The sequence below is a fragment of the Diabrotica virgifera genome, chromosome 7 (assembly GCF_917563875.1).
Source record: "Diabrotica virgifera virgifera chromosome 7, PGI_DIABVI_V3a".
Lineage (NCBI taxonomy): Eukaryota > Metazoa > Arthropoda > Insecta > Coleoptera > Chrysomelidae > Diabrotica > Diabrotica virgifera.
Window position 1 is genome coordinate 94485393 of NC_065449.1, and position 24620 is coordinate 94510012.

General features: G+C 33.8%; 1 protein-coding gene across 1 annotated transcript in view; it reads right to left on the reverse strand.

Annotated features, from left to right (window-relative positions):
- Positions 1–24620, reverse strand: part of LOC114327513 (macoilin) — a 144738-nt gene that overhangs the window by 21728 nt on the left and 98390 nt on the right. Inside the window, exons 6-7 of the mRNA XM_028276153.2 lie at positions 17193–17432; positions 2071–2380 (exon numbers count right to left, since the gene is read on the reverse strand). Coding sequence (XP_028131954.1) covers positions 2071–2380; positions 17193–17432 — 550 coding nt within the window. The remainder of the gene's footprint in view (positions 1–2070; positions 2381–17192; positions 17433–24620) is intronic.

Here is a 24620-nt window from a genome sequence, read left to right on the forward strand (position 1 = left end):
TTCAAGGCTTAATAACTCGATTAAACATTATTATTATGGAATTCAAAAAGTGACCAAATCAAGTTTCAGACCCCTTCTTCAAGGTCCTGAAGAGATTTTTGTCATTATTTTATTACAAAGCTGTTATTTTGAATTATTAACAATTAGCGCTATAGTTCAGGATGTATCGTCGCCCCCGTTAGTGAAATTATTCCGATTCCATTTTTTTGCTGAAACTTACTCAAAACGAGGTCCTTGTAACATATACAAATCCACAGGGAGCCGGGCGGTGCCGTGGTCGAAAAATTGTTTAAACAATTTTTTTTTTAAAATTCACAAAAATATTTTTTTATTGCGAACGATTTTTTTTTAGATAATTTGGGTTATTCTGAGCAAAAAAGGTCTCTTGTGATTTTTCTCTAAAATTGATTGTTGTCGAGTTATATGGCCATTCCGATTCCTTTTTTTGCTGAAACTTACTCAAAACGAGGTCCTTGTAACATATCCAAATCCACAGAAAACCGGGCGGTGCCGTGGTCGAAAAATTGTTTAAACATTTTTTTAAAACAAATTCACAAAAATATTTTTTTTATTGCGAACGATTTTTTTTAGATAATTTGGGTTATTCTGAGCAAAAAAGGTCTCTTGTGATTTTTCTCTAAAATTGATTGTTGTCGAGTTATATGGCCATTTTCGCATTTTTCGAATTTTAAATCGCGTATAACTCGACAATCAATTTTAGAAAAAAAATCACAAGAGACCTTTTTTGCTCAGAATGTCCCAAATTATCTAAAAAAAAATTTTGTTCGAAGTGAAAAAATTATTTTTGTGAATTTGTTTAAAAAAATTGTTTAAACAATTTTTTGGCCACGACACCGCCCGGCACCCTGTGGATATGTTATAAGGACCTCGTGTTGAGTAAGTTTCTGCAAAAAACTGGAATCGGAATAATTTCACTAACGGGGGTGACGATACATCCTGGACTATTGCGCTAATTGCTAATAATAACAAATAACAGCTTTGTAATAAAATAATGACAAAAATCTCTTCAGGACCTTGAAGAAGGGGTTTGAAACTTGATTTGATCACTTTTTGAATTTCATAATAATAATGTTTAATCGAGTTATTAAGCCTTAAAAATGGCCATTTTCGTATTTTTCAAATTTTTAATCGCCTATAACTCGACAACAATCAATTTTAGAAAAAAATGACAAGAGACCTTTTTTGCTCAGAATAAGCCAAATTAGCTAAAAAAAAATTGTTCGAAATGAAAAAATTATTTTTGTGAATTTGTTTAAAAAAATTGTTTAAACAATTTTTCAACCACGGCACCGCTCGGCACCTGGTGGATATGTTATAAGGACCTCTTTTTGAGTAAGTTTGTGCAAAAAAATCGAATCGGAATAATTTAGCTAACGGGGGCGACGATACTGCCCGGCCTATTATGTATATCCGTATTTTTTAATTTATTAGCAGCTACACAAGACGACGCGACGAGAAATTCGAAAAAGTTGCTAAAAGATTTGACGAGACTTCTCAAGTAATTAAAAAGTTTGTAGACAGAACAACTAAGAAGAAGTTTCTAGAACATTCGATAAGATACAGATAAGGGTAGACGACAATGTATAAATGTTAAAACAAAACATCCAACAATTATAGAGGATGATAACCTATACGAAAGTGCTACCACCAGCTAATGCAGTAGTTTCAGATCCTGTAGTGAAAGAATAATCACCGAGAGACGAAACGTCGCATCATATGAGATTCAAATTGCCGCCATTTGATGAGAAGTCTTCTTGGTCCATATACCTTAGACAATTCGAAGCTATTGCGACCGCCAATCATTGGATCGAACAAGAAAAGGCTGTTTCCTTGACTGCTGCTCTATGAGGTGATGCTGCAGGTAACGAGCGATCCACAATAATTATTTGCATCGAAGCTATCCAAGCAAAAAATATTACGTATTTCTTGTTTCAATCTGAATTTGTTAACCAAAGCATAGGTTATTTACATTTAAGTTTGACACTTCGTCAATGTCAAACTTAATTTTAAATTAGGTATTAATAAAATATAAGACAATAAAATACTTACTTTCTCTGATTTCGAGCTGCCTTTTGGCTTCTCCCAAAGCGCTGAATAAATCCAACTTTATTCGATTCTCTGCCGAGAGAGAGTTTTCCAAATGTGAATTTTTCTCTTGCAATGCGGACAATGCCGACATGAGCAATTCTGTGTCACGTACTTGCTCACTGAACGCGGAGTTTTCCCTTTCGAGGGCCTGTAAACGATCCTCCTGCCAATGTTTGGAAGCTCGAAGTTCTGATATCTCCGATTCTAACTCACGACGACGAACTTTGCACGTTTCAGTGCATTCGCCTCGAGATGATTGTTGAGCCGCAACCTACATCAAAAAGAAATATTTATAATATACAAAACGATACAAAACAATATTTATCTATAAAAATCTAGCTATGGTTTTCTGCGTGTATGTTTATTTGAGACAACTGATAAACTGAAAGGAGACATATAACAACTGTTTGAAAAAGTGTTTAGTGCTTACTTAAATATTTTATTTTTATTATTCTTAATATTCTTAACATGACCTTATTTAATTACTTATTGTAACAGTAGGAATAATTAAAACGATCGAAAACATCTACCAGAACAACAAATAAAAGTGAAAGTAGAAGATAAACTAACTGACCCAATTAAAGCTGGCAATGAGATAAGACAGGAGGATTCCTCGAATCCTTTATTGTCCATCCTGATCATGGATGAAATAATAAAAACGTAAGAATTAAAAAGGATAACAAATGGGAGAAAAACAACTTAAAATAACCTGCTATGCAGGCGATGCAAGACTAATCTCTCAAAGTGAAGATGATTTACACCGTATGCTGCACCAATTTAATATAACCGCCAGAAAATTTAACATGTTAATTTCACCAAAAAAGACAAAATGCATGGTTATAACAGCAAATCCAATAAGGTGTAAATTGGAGCTGCAAGGTCAGATAATAGAACAAGTGATGGAGTTTAAATATCTAGGCATCACACTATCCAGCTCGAAAGGATAGCTCGACACAGAAGTGGAAGATCAAGTGAATAGAGCAAACAGAGCCGCAGGTTGCCTGAATGACACAATATGGAGAAATAAAAATATCGGAAAAGAAATGAAAGATAGAATTTACAAAACAGTCATCAGACCAATAATGATCTTAAGAGTCCATATATGGTAGGGGTATATTTACAGGGTACAAGGTTTCTCCCCATGTGATTTTCTGACTTGCGCTTGAGTAATGCGCAAAATTCCCGCTTGGGCTTCCCTACCATTTGCTTTTATGCAACTTGTAGTCCTTGTTTAAAAACCTTTTCTCGCATGTTTCGACGAACAATTATTACCAGATAAGCCATTTTCTTTGGCTCGTGTTATGAAGATATGAAACAATTAAACGCTGTGTCTGATTTACTTTTACAAGTGTAGGAGTCGGTGGCTTCAATATTTCTACTAGGCTTTGTTCTTCTGATCTACGTAGCGTCACATGTTTCTTCATCTGTAATAATTTTCTGTTTCTTTGGTTCCTCCAAAACAAGAATTTAAATCTTCACTTTTATCGAATCCCCTTTCCAATAAATTGTGAAACCAATCAGCATCATGTACAGCTGGTTAATAAAAAAACTGATACGACTCTTAAAGCGTATTTTGTAGAAAATTGAGCAGTGTATTTTGAAGGATAAATACTTATTATTTACATACTGTCACTGTCACTGCGAAATCTTAAAATTTGTCAGATAAATTATTCTGTTCAACCTCAAAAAATGGCTCCACATGCTAGCAAAGAACTAAAAGCAAGAATTGTAACGAAATTAGAAGATAGTTGGTCACTATCTGCAGTAAATAACCATTTTAACGTAAGCAGAACAACAGTTTTTAATATATATTAATAAAAGACGAAGAGAACAAGAAACTCTCGTAAGAAAGGTTCTGAAAGATCAAAAATATCTACGGCTCATGAAGATCGTACGCTTTTGGAGAGATTAGAAAATAATCCTTTTGAAGATGCGAAAACGGCAAGAATTCAAAATAATATCAAAATTTATGCCTGGTTGCACCAACAGATCTTAAGCTCCAGCTTAGCTAAGCTCTACTTATAGATAGGGCCTCATTGAGTATCACTTACGTTGCACCATAATTTTAGATTCTTACCTTATTATCAATTATATCTATTATTATATTATGGTATTCTTATTGTAATATATTATAATTATATTATATTAATTCTTATGATATTCTCGACTTAAGCTTAAGATCTGTTGGTGCAACCGGGCGACCTTTATAATTATTACAATTTATGAATTAACATATATAATCAATTGTTTGTTTGTTTATTTTATTATTTGTCTGTCATAATAAATATAATGTCAGACCAATCAAATACAATGCTCAAAATGATCAAATCTTACTAATGCCCGGTTGCATCAACAGATCTTAAGCTTAAGTCGAGAATATCATAAGAATTAATATAATATAATTACAATATATTACAATAAGAATACCATAATATAATAATAGATATAATTGATAATAAGGTAAGAATCTAAAATTATGGTGCAACGTAAGTGATACTCAAGTAGGCCCTATCTATAAGTAGAGCTTAGCTAAGCTGTAGCTTAAGATCTGTTGGTGCAACTAGGCATAAGAGTCGTATCAGTTTTTTAGGAACCAGCTGTCCAATATATTCAGGATCACATTTTTCTGTTTCTATTGATACAGCATTCATTGTATTCCATAGCTTTTTCCGTAATCATTGGATTAAGTCAGACGAAACAAAACAGAGGCTCCATGAGAGAGCGAGAGAGAATACAACATTCGTCAGATTAAATTTATTTTTATAAAAGACTTTTTTTATAAAGTTTTGATCCATCGGCTGAAAGGTTTGCAGATTGGTGGTAGGAAGATGGTTTGGATATTTCCATCATTTGATATAAGTTCTTTTTCATTTGGACGACCTGGAGCATTATTAAGTACGACTACTTTCTACTTTCTTGGAAAAGATGGATCTGTACCGTGGGTGGTTTACGGAATCAATTAAATAAAATTAAAATAAATGTAAACACAACAAACTGTCAATAATATATTTATTTGTGTCGGTAAAATAGCGTGAATATTTCTCGAAAGAGGGTTTGTTATTCTTTACGAGTGTGGTGGTGTGACTGCTCCGGGTGCCTGTGACTATACTGAACGAGACCACAAACACTTTAATCTGTCTGGTGTTCTACCATATGGCCAGATAGGCGACAATAATTTATTAGATCTTGCGTTTTAAAAGCTGAAAACATTTCTGTGGTTTTTAAGAAGTTGACATAAAGAGGCTGGCCCTTTATCTGGTACCGTAATATATGAATTTGTGTTTCCCATGAAAAAGCCATTAATTGTATACATTCTGGTTTTGTATTTAGGAGTGAAACACATGTGAATTTTAAATGACCCATATTATTTTCGTTTAGAAAACAAAGTTAATATTTAAAATTAACAATTAAAAAAATAGTAAAATAATAATTGAAACGTGTCGCCACAGATCTTTTTTTAAATTTTTTCATTTCTGGGACAAAGTCAATATGGAACCATTCACTAAGTACCTCTTACGCCAGGGAAATAAGGCAAAAATATACCATGTTCGGGACACTTGAACAGCCAGGTTGCAAATGAGTTTTTTGGATACTATATACCTAATACAATTTAAATACAAAAATGCCCGTCACGGTTTGGACGAGAAATTTAGTTATTAACAAATAAGGGTCAAAAATGGGAGTTTTTTCGTTTAAATCGCTACAGGTAAAAATAGGGTAATTAAATATCTTTTTTATATTTTTCTTTTGGTAGATGAGCCTAGGTTTAAAATAGCGTTTTTTGAATTTTGGTCCGATCATTTGTTGCTTCGGATATTGCAAAATAAAACTAAAATTTCGAAAATAAAAAAATTGCTATGACTTTTGCGAAAATGAATTTAAGACTTTCATATTGCATGAAAAGTTGAGTCAAACAGTCCACACAATGCACAAAATTTTTTAAGACGATTCGTCAATTAGTTTAAATTTTATTCAATTTGTTTATCCCAAAGAGCTTTTTTTCGTAATGTTATTGTTCAGAAAATAATAATGATATAGCAATTCTGTGAAAACAACATGAAGAAGAATAGTCATATTTTCAAGGCATTTAAAAAAATCATTAAAAAGTCATTTTTATCACTCCGAAAACATTTTACTAAAATAGAGCCATTTTTGGCTTATAAACAATTTGAATAACTTTGTTAATATAGACTGTAGGCTAAAACTACAATGGGATTTGAAAAACTGGTATTTTTATACGAATTTTCAAAGAAAAACTTTTCGCCTAGGTTAATTACGGTCAAAGTTAGCCGCTTTTTTTATTTAATTGACGGCTACTTTGTTTATAACAATTAAGCAACCTAACTAGAGCCATTTTGAAGTTGAAGGTATATAGTTTATGTGTAAAAGTTTGAGTAAACTTTGAACCTTAACAGAGTGGTTAATAAAGTTTTAAAAATGGCGTCCTAACGGAATGGATTCGTGGTCGGTGGAGGGGAATTATTAAAATCCGTGCACTCAAAAAATGAAACTGATTCTTCAAACATATGCTGCGATTAATATCGCCGGAGCTTGTTGATGGATTTTGATCATAATTTTTTTAATTTGTATGTACTCGTAGTCTTATAGAGTACGTTATGTACATACATCCCCACCTAACATTACAAAATGTTAGGGGGAACTCCGCTTATCACTCAGGGATATGAAAAATAGATTATGACCGATTCTAAGACCTACCGAATATACATATATAATTTCATAAAAATCGGTCAAGCGGTCTCGGAGGACTATGGAAACTAACACTGTGACAGGAGAATTTTATAGATGTAAATATATAGATGGCTATTAACAAATAGGGGTTGGTGATAGAATAGTGAAAATTAAGGGTTTTATGTATTTTTAAATTCTACATCATATAAAATTAAGGTAGATAATTTTGTCTAAAAAAAATAAAAAAAAATGTTAGGGGGCAACCCCCCTTATAACTTATGGGTATAAAAAATAGACTAAAGCCTATTCTCCATCCTATAGGATATACGTGTAAAATTTCATAAAAATCGGCCAAACCGTTTCTGAGTAGTATGGTAACTAACACTGTTACAGGAGAATTTGACGTATATAGAAGTAACTGTGAATTAAATAATAAAAGTGGCTAACCTTGACCCTAATTAACCTAGACAAAAAGATTTTTCTGAAAATTTGTGTAAAAATACCAGCGCTTGAAATCCTAAAGTAGATTTACTTTACATTAAAGGTACTGGAAAATGATATAAGATGGCGGAAAAACAAATAAAAATCCTGTTATGCTGACGACGCAATCTTAATCTCCGATAACGAGGATAACCTACAGCGAATGGCACAAACTTTCAATACAGTGGCGAAGAACTACAACAGGAAAATATCAACAGCCAAGTCAAAATCCCTGGTAGTGTCAAGGGAACCCATAAGATGCAAATTAGTAATTAACAACGAACTAATTGAATAAGTCTCGAGATTCCAATATCTGGGAATCGAAATATGTAGTTATGGGGATGTTAAAGAGAGCGTCCGAAAGCAAGCAAATAAAGCCAATTACGTGTCAGGATGTCTGAGGGATGTCATCTGGAGAAACAAAGATATGAGGCTGGAAGGGAAAGTACGCATATACAAATCATGTGTAAGACCGATCATGACGTACGCGATAGAAACAAGATGTGACACAGCAGAAACCAAGAGGATACTGAGAACATCAGAAATGAGAACGCTGAGGTCAATAACTGGGAAAACACTGAGAGACAGAATACCGAACGATAGAATAAGAGATCTCTGTAACATACAAGATATAGTACGGTGGGGAAGACAGAGACGACGAGAGTGGAATCAGCATGTGACGAGAATGGACAGCGAGAGAATAGCCCGTATAGCCAGGGATTCGAAGCCAACAGGCAAAAGACCAATAGGAAGGCCTTTTAAAAGGTGGCGAGATAGCTGGCAGTCAACATCACAGCTACCAATACAAGCTTAAAATCGGTAAGGAACAGGCCAAGAAGCCTATTATAAGAAGAAGAATAAGAATAAGAAGAAGAAGAAGAAGAAGAAGAAGATTTACTTTATAGTCAATATTAACAATGCTATTCAAATTGTTCATAAGCCAAAAATGACTATTTTACTAAACTGTTTTCGGAGTGATAAAAACGACTTTTTAATGATTTTTTTCAATACTTTAAAAATAAAACTATTCTTCTTGCATGTGGTTTCCACAGAATTGCGATATCATTATTATTTTCTGAACAATAACATTGCGAATAAACTCTTATATAATAACTCTTTGCGATAAACAAATTGAATAAAATTTAAACTAATTGACGAATCGTCTTAACTTTTCATGCAAGATGAAAGTCTTAAGGCCATTTTTGCAAAAATTATAGCACATTTTTTATTTTTGAAATTTTAATCTTATTTTGCAATTTCCGAAGCAAAAAATGGTCGGACCAAAATTCAAAAAGTGCCATTTTAAACCTTGGGTCACCTACTAAAAGAAGAATATTATAAATAAGATATTTAATTACCCTATTTTTACTTGTAGCGATTTAAACGAAAAAAAAAAAACTGCCATTTTGACCCTTATTTGTTAATAACTAAGTTTCTCGTCCGAACTGTGACGGGCATTTTTGTATTTATAATGTATTAGGTATATAGTACCCAAAAAATCCATTTGCAACCTGGCTGCTCAAGTGTCCCGACAAAAACCTTATTTCTCTGGACTATCTCTCGTGACACAACTTTTAGAGTGGTTCCTATTGGGACCGTGCAAGTTCGGAAAAGCGACACCTGGTTTCTTCGCTCTGCACTTTTATTCGCATTTTTAATTATATTGGCCAATCATATGGTCCTGGTTGCTGGATAATTGTCAAGGCCATAGTCCAAAAAAAATAATAAGAAGAACAAATAAGATTTAGGTTATGTTATTAAAACGTAAACAATTGTATGTAGTAAATAAAATTAGTTATTAAAATGCAGTACTGCAATCAAAATACAATTAATTAATTTTAACTATTTATAATGGGAAATAAGCAAAATAATAGTAGTATTTTGTATTTTGACAACGGCCCCCGATTTGGGCGTCGAAACGTTAATAAAAATCATTTTTTAATAATATTGTGGCTTATTTCCCATTATAAATAGTTAAAATTGTAAAAATGCCACAAGAAAATAGCTTCAGAACAACAACAATTAATTAAATTTAACTTTATATAATAATTGCTTATCATATCAATATTGTGAAGCAATATATAATTTTTCTTCTTAAATGACAATAGGTATGAAATGTACGTCAATTTGACAATTTCAATTGACAATATGAATTATTTAAGAAAGTTGCAATGTTTCTCCGCTATTCGCGCACGATCGTTTCGCGTATCTCTTCCGAGTACTTGCACACCGCGAATACCAGACTAACAGACTAATGTATTCGAAAACTTTGAGATTATTAGCTTTACCAATCACTAACAAATCCAATTTGTGTATTAAGGCTGTATGACACTATACATTTTCTTGTATCATTTCTAATATCGTTTCTGATATGTCAAAAAATGCATAGTGTCATACACAGATACAAGAAACGATATCAGAAACGATACAAGAATTTGTGTCAGGTACAGATTATTGTACAAGAACTGCGCCAATTTCTGCGCAAAGAGCAAAAACGTAAAACCTGCTGGTAAAACATCTAAAATGTCATAATTACTTACTCATAATGGCGGTTGAAATGAAAATGGGATAATGTATTGATGAATTTATTTGTGTTTTTGTAGGTATTATTTATAAATCTTTTATTGATACTTAATATACCGTTTGGTATGGACTACTGTTCTACTAATAACCATATATTTAGCTCCTAGTAAAGTTCAAACTATAAATTTAGGTTTCATGGTGCATAATTTTTTAATAGACGAAAATACAATAGTTCCTAATTTGGATCAAACTGAAGATAATTCTAATGCAAATATTTTAGCACAAATATCAAAACAAAATAAAAATACAAATAATCAACCTCAGTCAACGTAAAATTCTGGTTAACATTAAAATGTTAATTATATAAAAGTTTATAATTTTATAAAATATTTAAAATCAGCTTTGTATGTAGATGCAGTACTACCATAACGTGACACAGGGTGACAAACAAAATTTCGGCCAATCACGTGCCGAATTTCATACAATTTTCGATACAAGAACTTGCATAGTGTCATACAGGGCACAAATGTACGTACAAGAAATGATACAAGAAAATGTATACAAGAAACGATATCAGAAACGATATTAGAAATGATACAAGAAAATGCATAGTGTCATACAGACTTTAAACTACCATTTTAATGCTGCATAAATGTGATTCCATGTTTAGGCATTTTACAACTTGATGCACTTGTTTCTTTAGAGTTTTTCTACTTTGTTGTTAAGATACTAGATAAATGGCTGCACTGCAGATTCGCTGTTTGACAATTTTTCAACCGATATAGTTAACAGACGGGTACCGAATTGCTTTTTAAATTTATACAGCCACCCATCACTGGCATAAGCACTCGCTTGCCCTTTTTCTTAACCCGTACAAAACCGCTTAAATAGGAAGACGTAATTTTGAAAGAAAAAAGGAGTGTTTAAGGGAGCTTGGGAAGAATGGGAAGCTTTTCCTCAAGACAACATCCAGAATTTGATCAATTCAATGCCAAGTCGAATGAGGAGTGTAATTCAAAATAGAGGTGGTAATACAGAATATTAAAAATCACGATTTTATTGTAATTTTTATAAAGAAACCAGAAAAAATGTACAGTGTTAATTTTTTTTAAGTTTCCATTAAAGTCATCATAGTCTAGGCGCCAGAGGGGTCACCGTGCCCATTTAAATTGGATGGACAAACTCAACGGTTTCTTATGGATTTTTGGCTGCTGATTACAAATTTCGAGGGTGGATTTCGATCCGAGTGGTCAAAAAATTGTTATTAACAATTTAATTGTTTATAAATTGTTTATAAGGCTCTGGCTCATAAACTAAAAGAGATGAAAAATAATGTTTCAAATAAAATTTGTTCGTTAATAAAAAACGAAGAAAAAAACGTTTACTAAACTTAAATCCAACAATTAGAACTCAAGATATTGTAAAATTAGTGCACAATGCAAATTGCAAAATAAGTATTTTTCGATGCTTTATCGATCGTAACTCAGCTTCTACGCATGCAAATGAGCCTTAGAAGGTCTCATTTTAAAGTTTAATGAATATGCTTCCAAAAAAAATTGTTTAAATTACTTTGTCTTCATTTGTTTTACAGTTATATTCGTTTGAAGTTAAAATTTTCTTAAAAAAATTGTACATTAATTTGTTTATAAGGGTTTCAAGCAAATTTGAGCTATAAATATTTATACTTTAATTAACAATAATGATAGAAGAACTCAAAAGGAACATTTTGAGCTTTTTAAAATGTTCGTAAGTTTATTTTTGGTCAAGATATCGATATTTTAATGGCGCGCTATGAGGCGCAAAATTGGCTCCCAGTCAAGTATGTAAGTATTTTTCGACGCTTTATATAACTCGGCTTCTACGCATGCAAATGAGCCAATATGCGATATCCATATAAAAATGAATCGAGTTTTTTTACGGCATCATCTTTGCATATAAAACGAGCATTTATGTTGTGACGCCATACACACAATTGACTTGATGATGTTGCAAAAGAACTAGATCGACTTTATATAGATAATTAGACTCTGAAGCCCCAGAAAGTTTTAGTGTTACTGCCTACAAGAACAGACTTACCTAGTACCACCATGTAACTGTAAAAATTGCTCTAAGAACTTATGCAGATGTAAAAATGCTGAGATTCTCTGTATATCTCGATGCAGATGCATGAAAGATAATGTTTGTAAAAATAGTATTAATAAATAATATCAACTTACTTTTTAGTTATATTTCTGAAATATTAGTTTTTAATGTTTTTTTTCTCATGTAGTACAAAAAATAGAAGACAAAGTAAATATATAATGAAAGGTGATACGAGGTAGATTATGATGATTTAATTATATGTAAGTATTAGGTATATGATAAAATTTTATTAGGATCTTTAAAAATGAAAAATGAAGATAACGTATTAGTCCATTCTTTCACGATTTTTGCTCTAAATTTTAAAGAACCGCTTGGATTGACATGAAATTTGGCATACGTATAGCTTACATGTCAAAGAAAAAAAGTGATATTGTGCCGATGTGTGCTTTTGCTCTGGGGGTGACTTCCACCCCCTCTTGGGGGTGAAAAAATATATGTGTAAAATAATTACGGAAATGGATAAACTGACTAATTTTAAGTAACTTTTCTTCTATAGAGCTTTTTCGTCAAGTCAACAATTTTCGAGTTATTTGTGAGTGAATATGTTCATTTTTCAACAAAATAACCACATTTTTAGACAGTTTTTTGCAAATAACTCAAAAAGTAAGTATTTTGTCGAAAAAAACGTTCTTAGAAAAAATATAGCCTATAAAAAAGTAAAAAAAATGGTGTACGTGTTAGGTCTCTGGATCTCGTAGAACCAGAGTTATAGCCAATGAAAAGTAGATTCATATTCACCAAATTTCAAATAGAATATTTCGACGTGAAATATCCAAAAAACTTAGCACTTTTTGGGGAAAACCCATAATAACTTTTTAAAAGTGTTTAGAAAAAGCTTTATTTCTGTTTTTACAAAAAGTTTCTAGCATTAAATTTAAGCAAGTTACGCTCAAAATAAAGTTGGTCCCTTTTGTTTTTACAAAAAAAATCGGGAAAACTACCCCCTAATTAGCAACTTAAATGAAATTAATCGTTACCGCTCCACAAATTATTTTACTTATGTTGTGTTTATATGATCTGTAAGTTTCATCCGTTCAAAATGCTTATTTTTGAAAAAATTGGTTTCAAAATAAAATTTTTAGAAATTTAAATTTTGAAAAATATGCTTTTTTTCAGAATAGCTTATAAATTGTTAGAGATACCAAAAATCTCGAAAAACAAAAAAAGTCAGATTTGCTTTTCTGAATATCATGTATTTCTTTGTTTTTCTGTTAGACAAAAATTGATTAAGATTTGGTGTTTCTAAATCTGCATACATTCGTGATCAGTGACTCGTTCAACCCCTTTTAACTACAGCCCTTTCAATAATGAGGACTTTGAACCTATGAAACTTACAGATCATATAAACAATATATACACGAGTCAAAAAACTTGTGAAGTCGTAACGAGTTGTAAGTTCATTTAAGATACTAATTAGGGGGTGATTTTTTCGCTTTTTTTACCAAAACCAAAAGGGACTAACTTTATTTTGAACGTAACTTGTTTAATTTTGATGCTAGAAATTTTTTTTTATAAAACAAAAATTAAGCTTTTTTTAAACGCTTTAAATAAGTTTTAATAAGTTTTCCCCGAAATGCGCTTCATTTTTGGTTATTTCACGTTAAAGTATTCCATTTGAAATTTGACGAATATGAACCCATTTTTCATTAGCTTTAACTCTGCTTCTACTAGGTGTAGAGACGTGATATATACACCATTTTTTTAATTTTTTTACAGGCTATATTTTTGCTAAGAATGTTTTTTCGACAAAATACTTACTATTTGAGTTATTTGCGAAAAACCGTCTAAAAGCGTGGTTATTTTGTTGAAAAAATGAACATATTCACTGCCAAATAACTCGAAAAATATTGACTTAGTGAAAAAACTCTATAGAACAAAAGTTACTTAAAATTAGCCAGTTTATCCATTTCCTGACTTTCTTTGGACGAATATTGTTTCACCCCCAAGAGGGGGTGAAAGCACCCCCAGGGCAAAAGCACATATCGGCACAATATCACTTTTTTTCTTCGACTTGTTAGCTATGTGTATGCCAAATTTCATGTCAATCCAAGCGGTTCTTTAAAATTTAGAGGTTTTGCAATATTTTACCGTTAAAGAACGGACTATATGTATTATATAGAAATTATAATTTGCATCGAGAAGTTAGCGCGTGAATCTTTACGCGGTGAGCCAATCTCGCGCCTCAGAGCGCGCTATTAAAATATCGATATCTTGGCCAAAAATAAACATACGAACATTTTCTTAAGCTCAAAATGTTCCTTTTGAGTTCTTCTATCATTATTCTTAATTAAAGTATAAATGTTTATAGCTTAAATTTGCTTGAAACCCTTATAAACAAATTAATGTACAATTTTTTTAAGAAAATTTTAAATTCAAACGGATATAACTTTAAAACAAATGAAGAGAGAGTAATTTAACAAACTTTGTTTGGGAGCATATTCATTTAACTTTAAAATGAGACCTTCTAAGGCTCTTTTGCATGCGTAGAAGCCGAGTTACCATCGATAAAGCATCGAAAAATACTTATTTTGAGTTTGTCCATCAGAATTGAAAAGGACACGGTGACCTCTATTTGGCGCCTAGACTATCATTTTCGGACAGGTTTTTTTTGAAACTTTTTGTTATTTAAGAAATGATTGCATACGGTTTTAGAATATATTATTAAACAATGACAATAATTTCTTGTAGGATTCGTAAAAATTAAAAAATGCCAAACATTTTAGGTGGCATCTTTTTGATGACGCGCAATGTAGTTTTGCACTGATTTGATGAAAATGTCAAGCTTAAAATTGGTACTTCATTTTAAAATTCGATTCTAAAAGAAATCTAAAAAAAATCTAAAAGAAAATAAAAATCAATTTTTAACGGATTAAAATGCGAATGTTAAATTTTCTGAAACTTAGTTAAATAAGACTGTGACGATAATATAATTTTATCGTCTAGAGTACGCCAATGAATTAAGTAAAACGTGTTTTTGTACCGTCTCGGACGATATAAAAGTCGAAACGAAAAGCCTAGTTGATTATTCTTGCTCGATTATTTTTCTCTACTGTTAGCTGAAAACGTAAGCAATAATCTTGAGGGGACCGAGATATAGAGAAAACATATTATTCGAGTACAAAGACTCCGTAATAAGACCCCAGAAAACAGTTAAATACTTAGGAATAACTTTTGATGACAAAATGAAATTCGGACCACACATATAAGTGGCATGTCAGAAGGCGGAAGAAAGGACCTCCACACTAAACAAATTAATGTCAAATATAGGGGGTCCGGGATCACAAAAACGAATTGTAATGTTGCAATCATGTTCTTCTTACTATACGGGCCCCAGTGTGGCACGAGGTTCTAGAGATGGCCAAATACAGAGACATGCATCTTAGAGCACAGAGGAAACCTCTGATCAGGGTGTGCAGCGCGTACAGAACCGTTTCAACCATTGCCTTACAAGTGGTGGCTGGGTCTGTGCCGGTGCACATCCTGGCCAGAGAAAGGGTCCGAATGCATCAGAGGGGCAACGGGGCAATTGGATCAGTGACACAAGAAAGAAGCTTGGAGATGTGGCAGAGGGAATGGGCAACTGAAGTCGGAAAGGCTGCCTGGAAGAGATGCCTGATTCCGGATGTAGTGAGATGGTACGAGTGCCGACATCGTCGCGTCAACTACTACTTCACACAGTTCTTGACGGGGCATGGATCGTTCAGGAACTATACCTACCGTATAAGGAAAACGGCGGACGATCTATGTCCTGAGTGTGGGGTGGTGGATGACGCGCGGCATGTCGTATTCGTGAGCCCTGCATATCGTGCGGGGCGAACTGAGCTGCAGCTGGATCTGGGGTCTCTTCTAGGTGAGCCACAAGAGCTCATGGATAGAATTATCGGGAGCAAGACAGACTTCGACTTGGTCATGGCTTTTGTCACAAAAACCATGAAGCACAAAGAAGAAAAAGAGAGACGACTACAGGCGGGATAACCCATATTATTTATTTACAAACAAATCGTTTTGTGTTGTGGTTGGTAGTCAGCGGGGGGAGGACCCTATACACACTAACCACGCTGACTGCCTATTTTATTTTATCTATTTTACTTTTTAGCTGATTTTATCTTTTATTTATTATTTTATCGGATTTTATTAATTAATCTTTTTAATTTTATTTTAACTCTTACCGTTCTTTAAACATTTATTTTCACTTTCTGCTTTTTCCTGTTCATGTTCTGTATCTTTTTTTTCTATTCTCTGTTTCTCTTCCTTTTATTTTCTCTTCTTTTCTATCCCTCATACTCTCTGCTCTTTTCTTTTTCTCATCTCTTTTATTCTTGTTTCTTCTTTTATGTTATATTTGTCTGTATCGTTGTGGGGCAGTCGGTGGGGAAGGACCTTTTACGTCCGACCTACACAGACTGCCCCATCTTAATATCAGAATGAATAGGTGGATGAGAAAGCGTGCATAGATGAAAGCATGAATGACTGGAGTTGCTCGTAACTGTCAACTGGCATTCTTCGGTTGGTTCCATCTTGGTTTGGGTGGCGCCCTGGGAGTGGCGAAGGGGAGCTATGAGCTACGAGAAGGTCGACGGGTCAGATATGCTCGCTAAGAGCGGTTCCAGACCCGTCGGCTGAAGAAAGAGGGGGTGGGTTTAGTCGGTAGGCGGCCCGTCAAGATAGAGATAGGACAAACTGAATCCGACACACCTGGGACACCTTCCCAGACGGTCTTAAGAAGATTCCCACCTCCCAAAAAAAAAGTTGATTATTCTTGGAGCGTTGATTGAAGAATAATAAACAACAACGAGGTATAAGAGGTGAGTTTAAGTAGTATATCCCGACCATTTTCCGCAATCCTACAACCCCCGTCGTCTTGGGTGTGCTGAACGAATTTCGACGGTTTCTCTTTTACCTGTCCTTATACGAGCGGTGATCGTATTTCCCAACATGCCTTTTCAAAGTAATTCCTCATCCACGCGATCGTCAATATCATTCATTCATGTACAAAATATCGTCACATCGACCCGAACAGAAAGCTCGATGAGTAGATTATAAATATATTTTATTAACGAAATTAATGAGTAATTAAGGCTAATTATCTTAAAAAATGAACTTTTGTCTTCGACTAATTTTGTTACCTAGAGCAACAAACGCAACGACCACGTTACAAGACTTGTACCATTCTGGTTCTGAGCGGCTCTAATATATTTATTGTTAAGCCATTACCATAAACCACGAATAGTCCAAAGAAAAATAGTTACCTGCGCAGCTCTGGCTTCCTCTTGTTTTCGACTTTTTCTTTCTTGATTAAGTTGTGACTCGAGATTTGATCGAAGCCGCCTTTCTTCGGCCAGCCGTCTTTCTAAATTACTAATTGTTTGTTTGTCGGAAGATTTTGTACTTAAGGCGCTCTGCAACCTTTGCTGCACGTCTTCTACGTCTCTTTGTAACGAGCAAATTTCGCCTTTTGAAACTTTTTCGGAAGTTGTCAGCGACGCAACCTATAAATAAAAGATAATTTAGTAAAAAACAATTATGTCTTATAAAATGAACTGAATATTCTAATATATTCACCCTAAGTTTTTTAATTTGAACTTATAGATTTTGACATGGAGTGTAATGCTAGTTCGCCTGTGCACGTGGAGGCGAACTTATAACAACAATAAACTTATGACAACTTAATATTAAAACATTTTCCATTAAAAAAAGTACGACAAACTGCTAAAAACACCCGTGCAATGGGTGCCCTCTTACATGCCACTAAGGATCCCGATATGTTCAAAAGTATATAAACAACAAATTATTCAGTTGCAATGCGAAGGCAACAAAAATATGAATGTAATCGGCAATTACAAAATGAAAAAAGTCAGCTTACTCCGATTACATTACTAACTCCAATAATAAACCTAGAGACTAATGGAAAATATTAAATTTCGAAAGAAACAATACAAGATCCAGTTCGGTACAACCAGATCTACCTCTAATTCTATATTACAACCGCAGAGAATATAACTACACCCTTCCCACTATTAATAACGATATCCTCTTCAACTACAAAAATTATCCTTCTATAATGGGATTTATCTCATTATTTAGATCTTTTAGAAATCCTTAAATTACCTTAAAGTATTCGTTAGATATTTATTTATAAAACAATAAATATTACGCATATTTGTTATAATAATTGCAAAGTAGAACACCTTAGTTAAAGTCCACGTTTTGCTTACTCAACAAGGTTGTGATTATTCATTTTGACACACTAACGAGAATATATACAAACATATTTACAAAACGAAGTATTTGATAAATATGGGAACACGATCAGATTTGAGTGATGAGTGGGTCAGTTGAATTAGTTAGTTAGGCTTGGGAGGTTGCTGCCGATAGAGCAGAATAATGTCACCTATCAACTGAATACATTTATACGGTATTAGTTTAACCAAATAAAGAAGTTATGAGTACATAGTGCCTTCCTGTTAAACAAACCCCATTCCAGTATAGTCAATATACAGATACCACCATAAGATACCGAGCAAGACTTTTTTTTCGGTCGTTGTGAAAGTAAGTATCTCTCAAATAAGTAATTAAGTCTCTTAATAATTCTAATTTTAAGAACGTTCAAGAAATTAGTAGCAGGATTTTAAAAGAACTTAGCAAATACGTAGTTTTAACACCTTTCACTCATCTTATTAATTTATTTCTATTAACTGGAGTATTTCCAGGAGTACTAAGGTACTCAAAAGTACTAACTATCTATACATCTGCATATACACTGTGTCCGTAAAGTATGGAACAAATTCTTTTTTAGCTAAACAGAGCATTTTAAGAAATAATCCTGAAAGACGTCGATTTTTGATATTAATTTACCGTATTTTAAAATAATATTCTAATATACAGGGTGAATTACTTTCGAGTAATGACGTCACCGTCATATTTTTTAAATGGAACACCCCCATTTTGTCTCAATTTTCGGATTACTCTAGCTGAGCTGATTCCAAAAATGTATCACATGTTGATTCAAATTGGTACAGGGTGGACAAAAATACAATAGTTTTGTGTGTGCTCATAAAGTAACGCGTTAGTTAAATTAACAATATCAAAAATACTTATTGTCTAGCCAGTCTAGCGGACAGAATATGAAAGAAATTATTTCTTATCAATTTAAAAGAAACATAGTAGCTATGTTTTTGTTAAATGTCATTATTTGTTTAGTAATTTATTTATGTTCAGTGACAGTTTAGTACAGTAATCCCTCTTCAACCGCGGGGATTATGTTCCGAAGAGAGAGGTGCGGTTGGTGAAACCGTGGTTGGCGAGGGATCCACGATCCAAAGAAGAATATGACATAATCCCAATTTGGATACATATTTGTACATAGAAATAAATATGGTGAAATTGCCTATCTGTGAAATATGTATTATCATATCAACAAAAATAAAGACGCTGAGATCAGCGTCTACATTCGCGGGTATTTTAAACCTTCTGAACTATAAACTAATTGCCGTAGTATTACTACTAAGAACAAGCGCCAGTGGTGTATCATGAGTAATTTAACGTGACTGGTCAAATTATAAAAAATATATAAAAATAATAAAACATTTCTCATTAAAGATTCAACAGATATCGCAACCGCGGATAAGTGAAACCGCGGTTGATGAGTCCGCGGATAATGAGGGATTACTGTACTACAATATTTTTGGTATTTGTGAATGTTTTAATTATTGCTTAGATTTAATTTTAAGTAGAAATGGAGTTAAGTGTAAAGTAAAGAATTGAAATACTTATGATGGTTGGGTATGGAGACAGATCGCGAACTCAGATGGAAGTGTGCAATTTGTTTAATGATAAATATCCAGAAAGACCTATAACGCGTTCAACAGTCAGTAAGATTGAAAAGAAATTTCGAGAAACTGGTACGGTTGAAAATGCACGGAAATCAGGTCGTCCCTCTGCAAATTCTGACACAGCATTAGATGTTTTACTTAGTTTTGAAGAATATGCGCACACTTTTGTGCGTAAAGTTAGTCGCGATATCAGTGTTAGCAAAACAACGGTACACAAACTATTAAAGCTTGAAAAATGGCATCCATATAAAATCAAACTTGTGCAGGAATTAAACGAAGATGATCCCGATAGAAGAATTCAATTTTGCGAAGCATTGATGGATAACTGCCACCGAGACCCTCTCTTGGTACAAAACATTATTTTTTCTGATGAGGCAACTTTCACGTTAAATGGCGAGGTTAACCGTCAGAATTGTAGCAAATACTGGGAAAAAGAAATGATACTGGGCAAAAGAAAACCCCCACTGGATGCGTGAGCAACATACACAATACTCGCAAAAGGTAAATGTATGGGCTGGAATTGTAAGAAATCGAATCATCGGACCCTACTTTATCGAAGGTAATTTAAACGGGGCAACTTATCTTGAGTTTTTAAGGGGTTATCTCGTACCTACTTTACGTACTTAATTTGTTTCACAGCAGACGTAATCCTGGAGGTTTTGATAAAAGTTTAGGGTTTCAACAGGATGGTTCCACATTATGCTGTAGATGTTAGAAGGTACCTAGATGAAATTTTTCCGAACAGGTGGATTGGTAGACGTGGACCGTGGACCTATTGAATGGCCAGCGAGGTCACCAGATTTCAATTCTCTGGATTATTTTATGTGAGGCCATCTGAAGAATGTTGTGTATCAAACGAAACCAGCAAATATTCAAGAATTAAAACAGAGAATTCGGACAGCAATAAACAATATTTCTCAAGACACAATAAACAAGGTTTAACAAGAATTTGTACAACGTTTGGGTTACTGTCAAATACAGCAAGGGCTGCAGTTCGAACATTTATAAAGTCATGTATTTCATCATATTCTGTCCGCTAGACAATAAGTATTTTTGATAATATTGTTAATTTAACTAACGCGTTACTTTATGAACACACACAAAACTATTGTATTTTTGTCCACCCTGTACCAATTTGAATCAACATGTGACACATTTTTGGAATCAGCTCAGCTAGAGTAATCCGAAAATTAAGACAAAATGGGGGTGTTCCATTTAAAAAAAATGACGGTGACGTCATTACTCGAAAGTAATTCACCCTGTATATTAGAAGATTATTTTAAAATACGGTAAATTAAAATCAAAAATCGACGTGTTTCAGGATTATTTCTTAAAATGCTCTGTTTAGCTAAAAAAGAATTTGTTCCATACTTTACGGACACAGTGTATATCTATAAAAAAGGTGATACCTCAAAAACGGACAATTACATACCCATAAGCATTGTTTCTACTTTCGGGAAAGTGATTGAAAAGGTGAACAAACAATAATTATATTCGAAGTAGTTTTCAATCCTAATAGTAAATTAATAATATTGAAAAATATTAAAAACATTACTAAAAGATTTTTAAATTGAAAACTTATTGGTACACTTTCCTAGTGACACCTCCAAGACTTCTACAATTTGCAAGTCAAATGGATGCTGCAGTGAAGACGAGAGGGAAGGAATTCTACACTATGCAATTCACATCCCCCGTCTGCAGCTGGCAAAGTTCCAACGGAAAAATGCACCTAGTTACTCTACGGAACGACTATAAAATAAAAATGTATACCATTTTTATTCAGTTGCAATGCGAAGGCAAAACAATCTTACTTTTCAATTAGAATACGAAGTGCAGTCCAGTCCCTTTAATCGCGATTTTCGGCTCTTATTGGAGCCTCATCGGAAAGAACGTAGGCACTGTTCTCCATATTTTAACTGATTCGCATCGAGAGCTTTTCCCACCCATTGCAACCGAAGTGATGATAGTAGGTGGCTAGCGCCATCTGGCATTGAAAGACGAAGTAGTTTTCAATCCTAATAGTAAATTAATAATATTGAATAAAATTAAAAACATTACTAAAAGATTTTTAAATTGAAAACTTATTGGTACACTTTCCTGGTGACACCCCCAAGACTTCTACAATTTGCAAGTCAAATGGATGCTGCAGTCAAGACGAGAGGGAAGGAATTCTACACTATGCAATTCACATCCCCCGTCTGCAGCTGGTAAAGTTCCAACGGAAAAATGCACCTAGTTACTCTACGGAGTAATACGACTATAAAATAAAAATGTATACCATTTTTATTCAGTTGCAATTTACTATTAAATTACTATTAATTTACTATTGGGATTGAAAACTACTTCGTCTTTCAATGCCAGATGGCGCTAGCCACCTACTATCATCACTTCGGTTGCAATGGGTGGGAAAAGCTCTCGATGCGAATCAGTTAAAATATGGAGAACAGTGCCTACGTTCTTTCCGATGAGGCTCCAATAAGAGCCGAAAATCGCGATTAAAGGGACTGGACTGCACTCCGTATTCTAATTGAAAAGTAAGATTGTTTTGCCTTCGCATTGCAACTGAATAAAAATGGTATACATTTTTATTTTAATAATTATATTCCTATTTTGTGCCCAAAAACTATTTTAGCAACTCGCAATATGGATTCTGAAGTGCTCGTTCTACTACGAACGCGGTATATCATGTTGTGAGTGAGGTGATAGAGTTGCTTGAACGGGGCAATCACATAGTAATTTCTTTTTGCGATTTGTCGAAGGCTTTTAACTGCGTTTCACATGACTTTTTGCTCCATAAATTAAATCAAATGGAAAACATCGAAGTTCCACGAATATTAATAAAATCAGTAAAAGCACTCTACAAGAATAACAAAGTAGCTATCAAAATAGGCAATAGAATATGCAGTCCATTTAAGATGACAAAAGGACTACTACAGGGCTGCTCCACATCCCCTACCCTGTTCAAAATATTCCTGGTAAAAAACCTTGAAACCATGGAAAAGAAAGTGCCAAAGAATGGGTATATCAGTAAGGAACGAAAATCTACATATTTATACCTTAAGTTTTCTTCTTCTTCAGGTGCTATCTCCGCTACGGAGGTTGGCAATCATCATAGCTATTTTAATTTTTGAGGCAGTAGCTCTAAATAGTTGTTTTGAGCTGCATCCAAACCATTCTATCAGGTTCTTCAGCCATGAAATTCGTCTTCTTCCGATGCTTCTTCTGCCATCTATCTTTCCTTGCATTATGAGTCGCAGGATGCCATACTTCTCGCCCCGCATCACATGTCCGAGATACTGATCTTTCCGAGATCTTTCTTTAATTGTAAGTTCAACTTCCTTCTCTTTACCTATTCTTCTCAGTAATTCGTAACTCTATCTACCCAGGAAACCCTCATAATTCTTCTATAGGTCCACATTTCAAAGGCGTTATGTCGTCTCATTGTCTCTACATTTAACGTCCATGATTCCACTCCATAGTATAGTACACTGTATACGTAACATTTTGTTAGGCGTACTTTAAGAGCTAATGTTAAATCTTTGCTACATAGGACCTTTTTCATTTTCATAAAATTAGAACGTGCTTTTTCGATTCTGACTTTGATTTCTGCAGTGTAGTCATTATTTTCTGTTATAAGTGTTCCTAGGTAAATGTACTTTTTTACTCTTTCGATCTGCTGGCCCTCTACTATCAAGATTTCGTTATTATTATGGTTGTTTTTACTAATTTTCATAAACTTCGTCTTTTTGATATTGAGAGAGAGAGTCCGTACTCCCTACTACACCTTACTATTTTACTCATGAGTATTTGCAGGTCTTGTAAATTATCGGCTATTATTACTGTACCATCTGCATATCTGATGTTGTTAACTAAGACTCCATTTACTCTTATGCCGACTGTTTCATCTTCCAGAGTTTCTCGCATTACCTCTTCAGAATAAGCGTTAAATAATAGAGGTGATAGTATGCAGCCTTGCCTGACTCCTCTCTTTATTTCCATTTCTTCATATGTTTCTGTTTCAATTCTTACTATTGCTCGCTGATTGTAATAGAGATGTGTTATTAGTCTTAAATCTCTTTCATCTAGGTTTTTAGTTTTAAGAATTTCCATGAGTCGGTCATGTTTTACTTTATCAAACGCTTTATTGTAGTCTATAAAACAGACGTAAAGAGAACGGTTAACATCCAAACATCTCTGTGTCAGCACGTTGAAGGAGAATAATGCCTCTCTGGTGCCCATTCCATTGCGGAACCCATATTGAGGGTCACTAATATCCAGCTCCAGTTTAGAGTGTATTCTGGCGTGGATAATTTTCAGCAGAATTTTCAAGGTATGTGACATTAAGCTTATGGTTCGGTAGTCACTGCATTCTTTGGCAAACACACAAATGCTGATGTCAACATTTCTCTAGGGATGATTCCCGTAGTATATATAGATAGCGTTGAACAGTTCTACCGTTGATCGATAAATATAGGCGCCCTATATTTATCAATCAACGGTTCTACTATTATTTCCAGGTTTTTCTCGTTGACCAACTTTATCAGCTCGCTAGGTAATTCATCTGGACCAGCAGATTTATTGGTTTTCATAGAGTCTATTGCCTGACTACCCTCTGATTTGGTTATCTCTGGGCCCACATCTCCGGTTTGGCTATCTACGGATGTACTAGCTTCTCTCTGGTCATGAAATAGTTCCTCGATGTACTCTTTCCATCGTCGTAGTTTTCGTTCTGTCTCCATTATATTTCCATTTTTGTCGAGCAATATATTTGAGGTTCTTCTATTTCCTATTCCGGATAGTTCTTTGACTTTTTATGTAGGTTGAAGTTGTAGTTGAAATTGACCT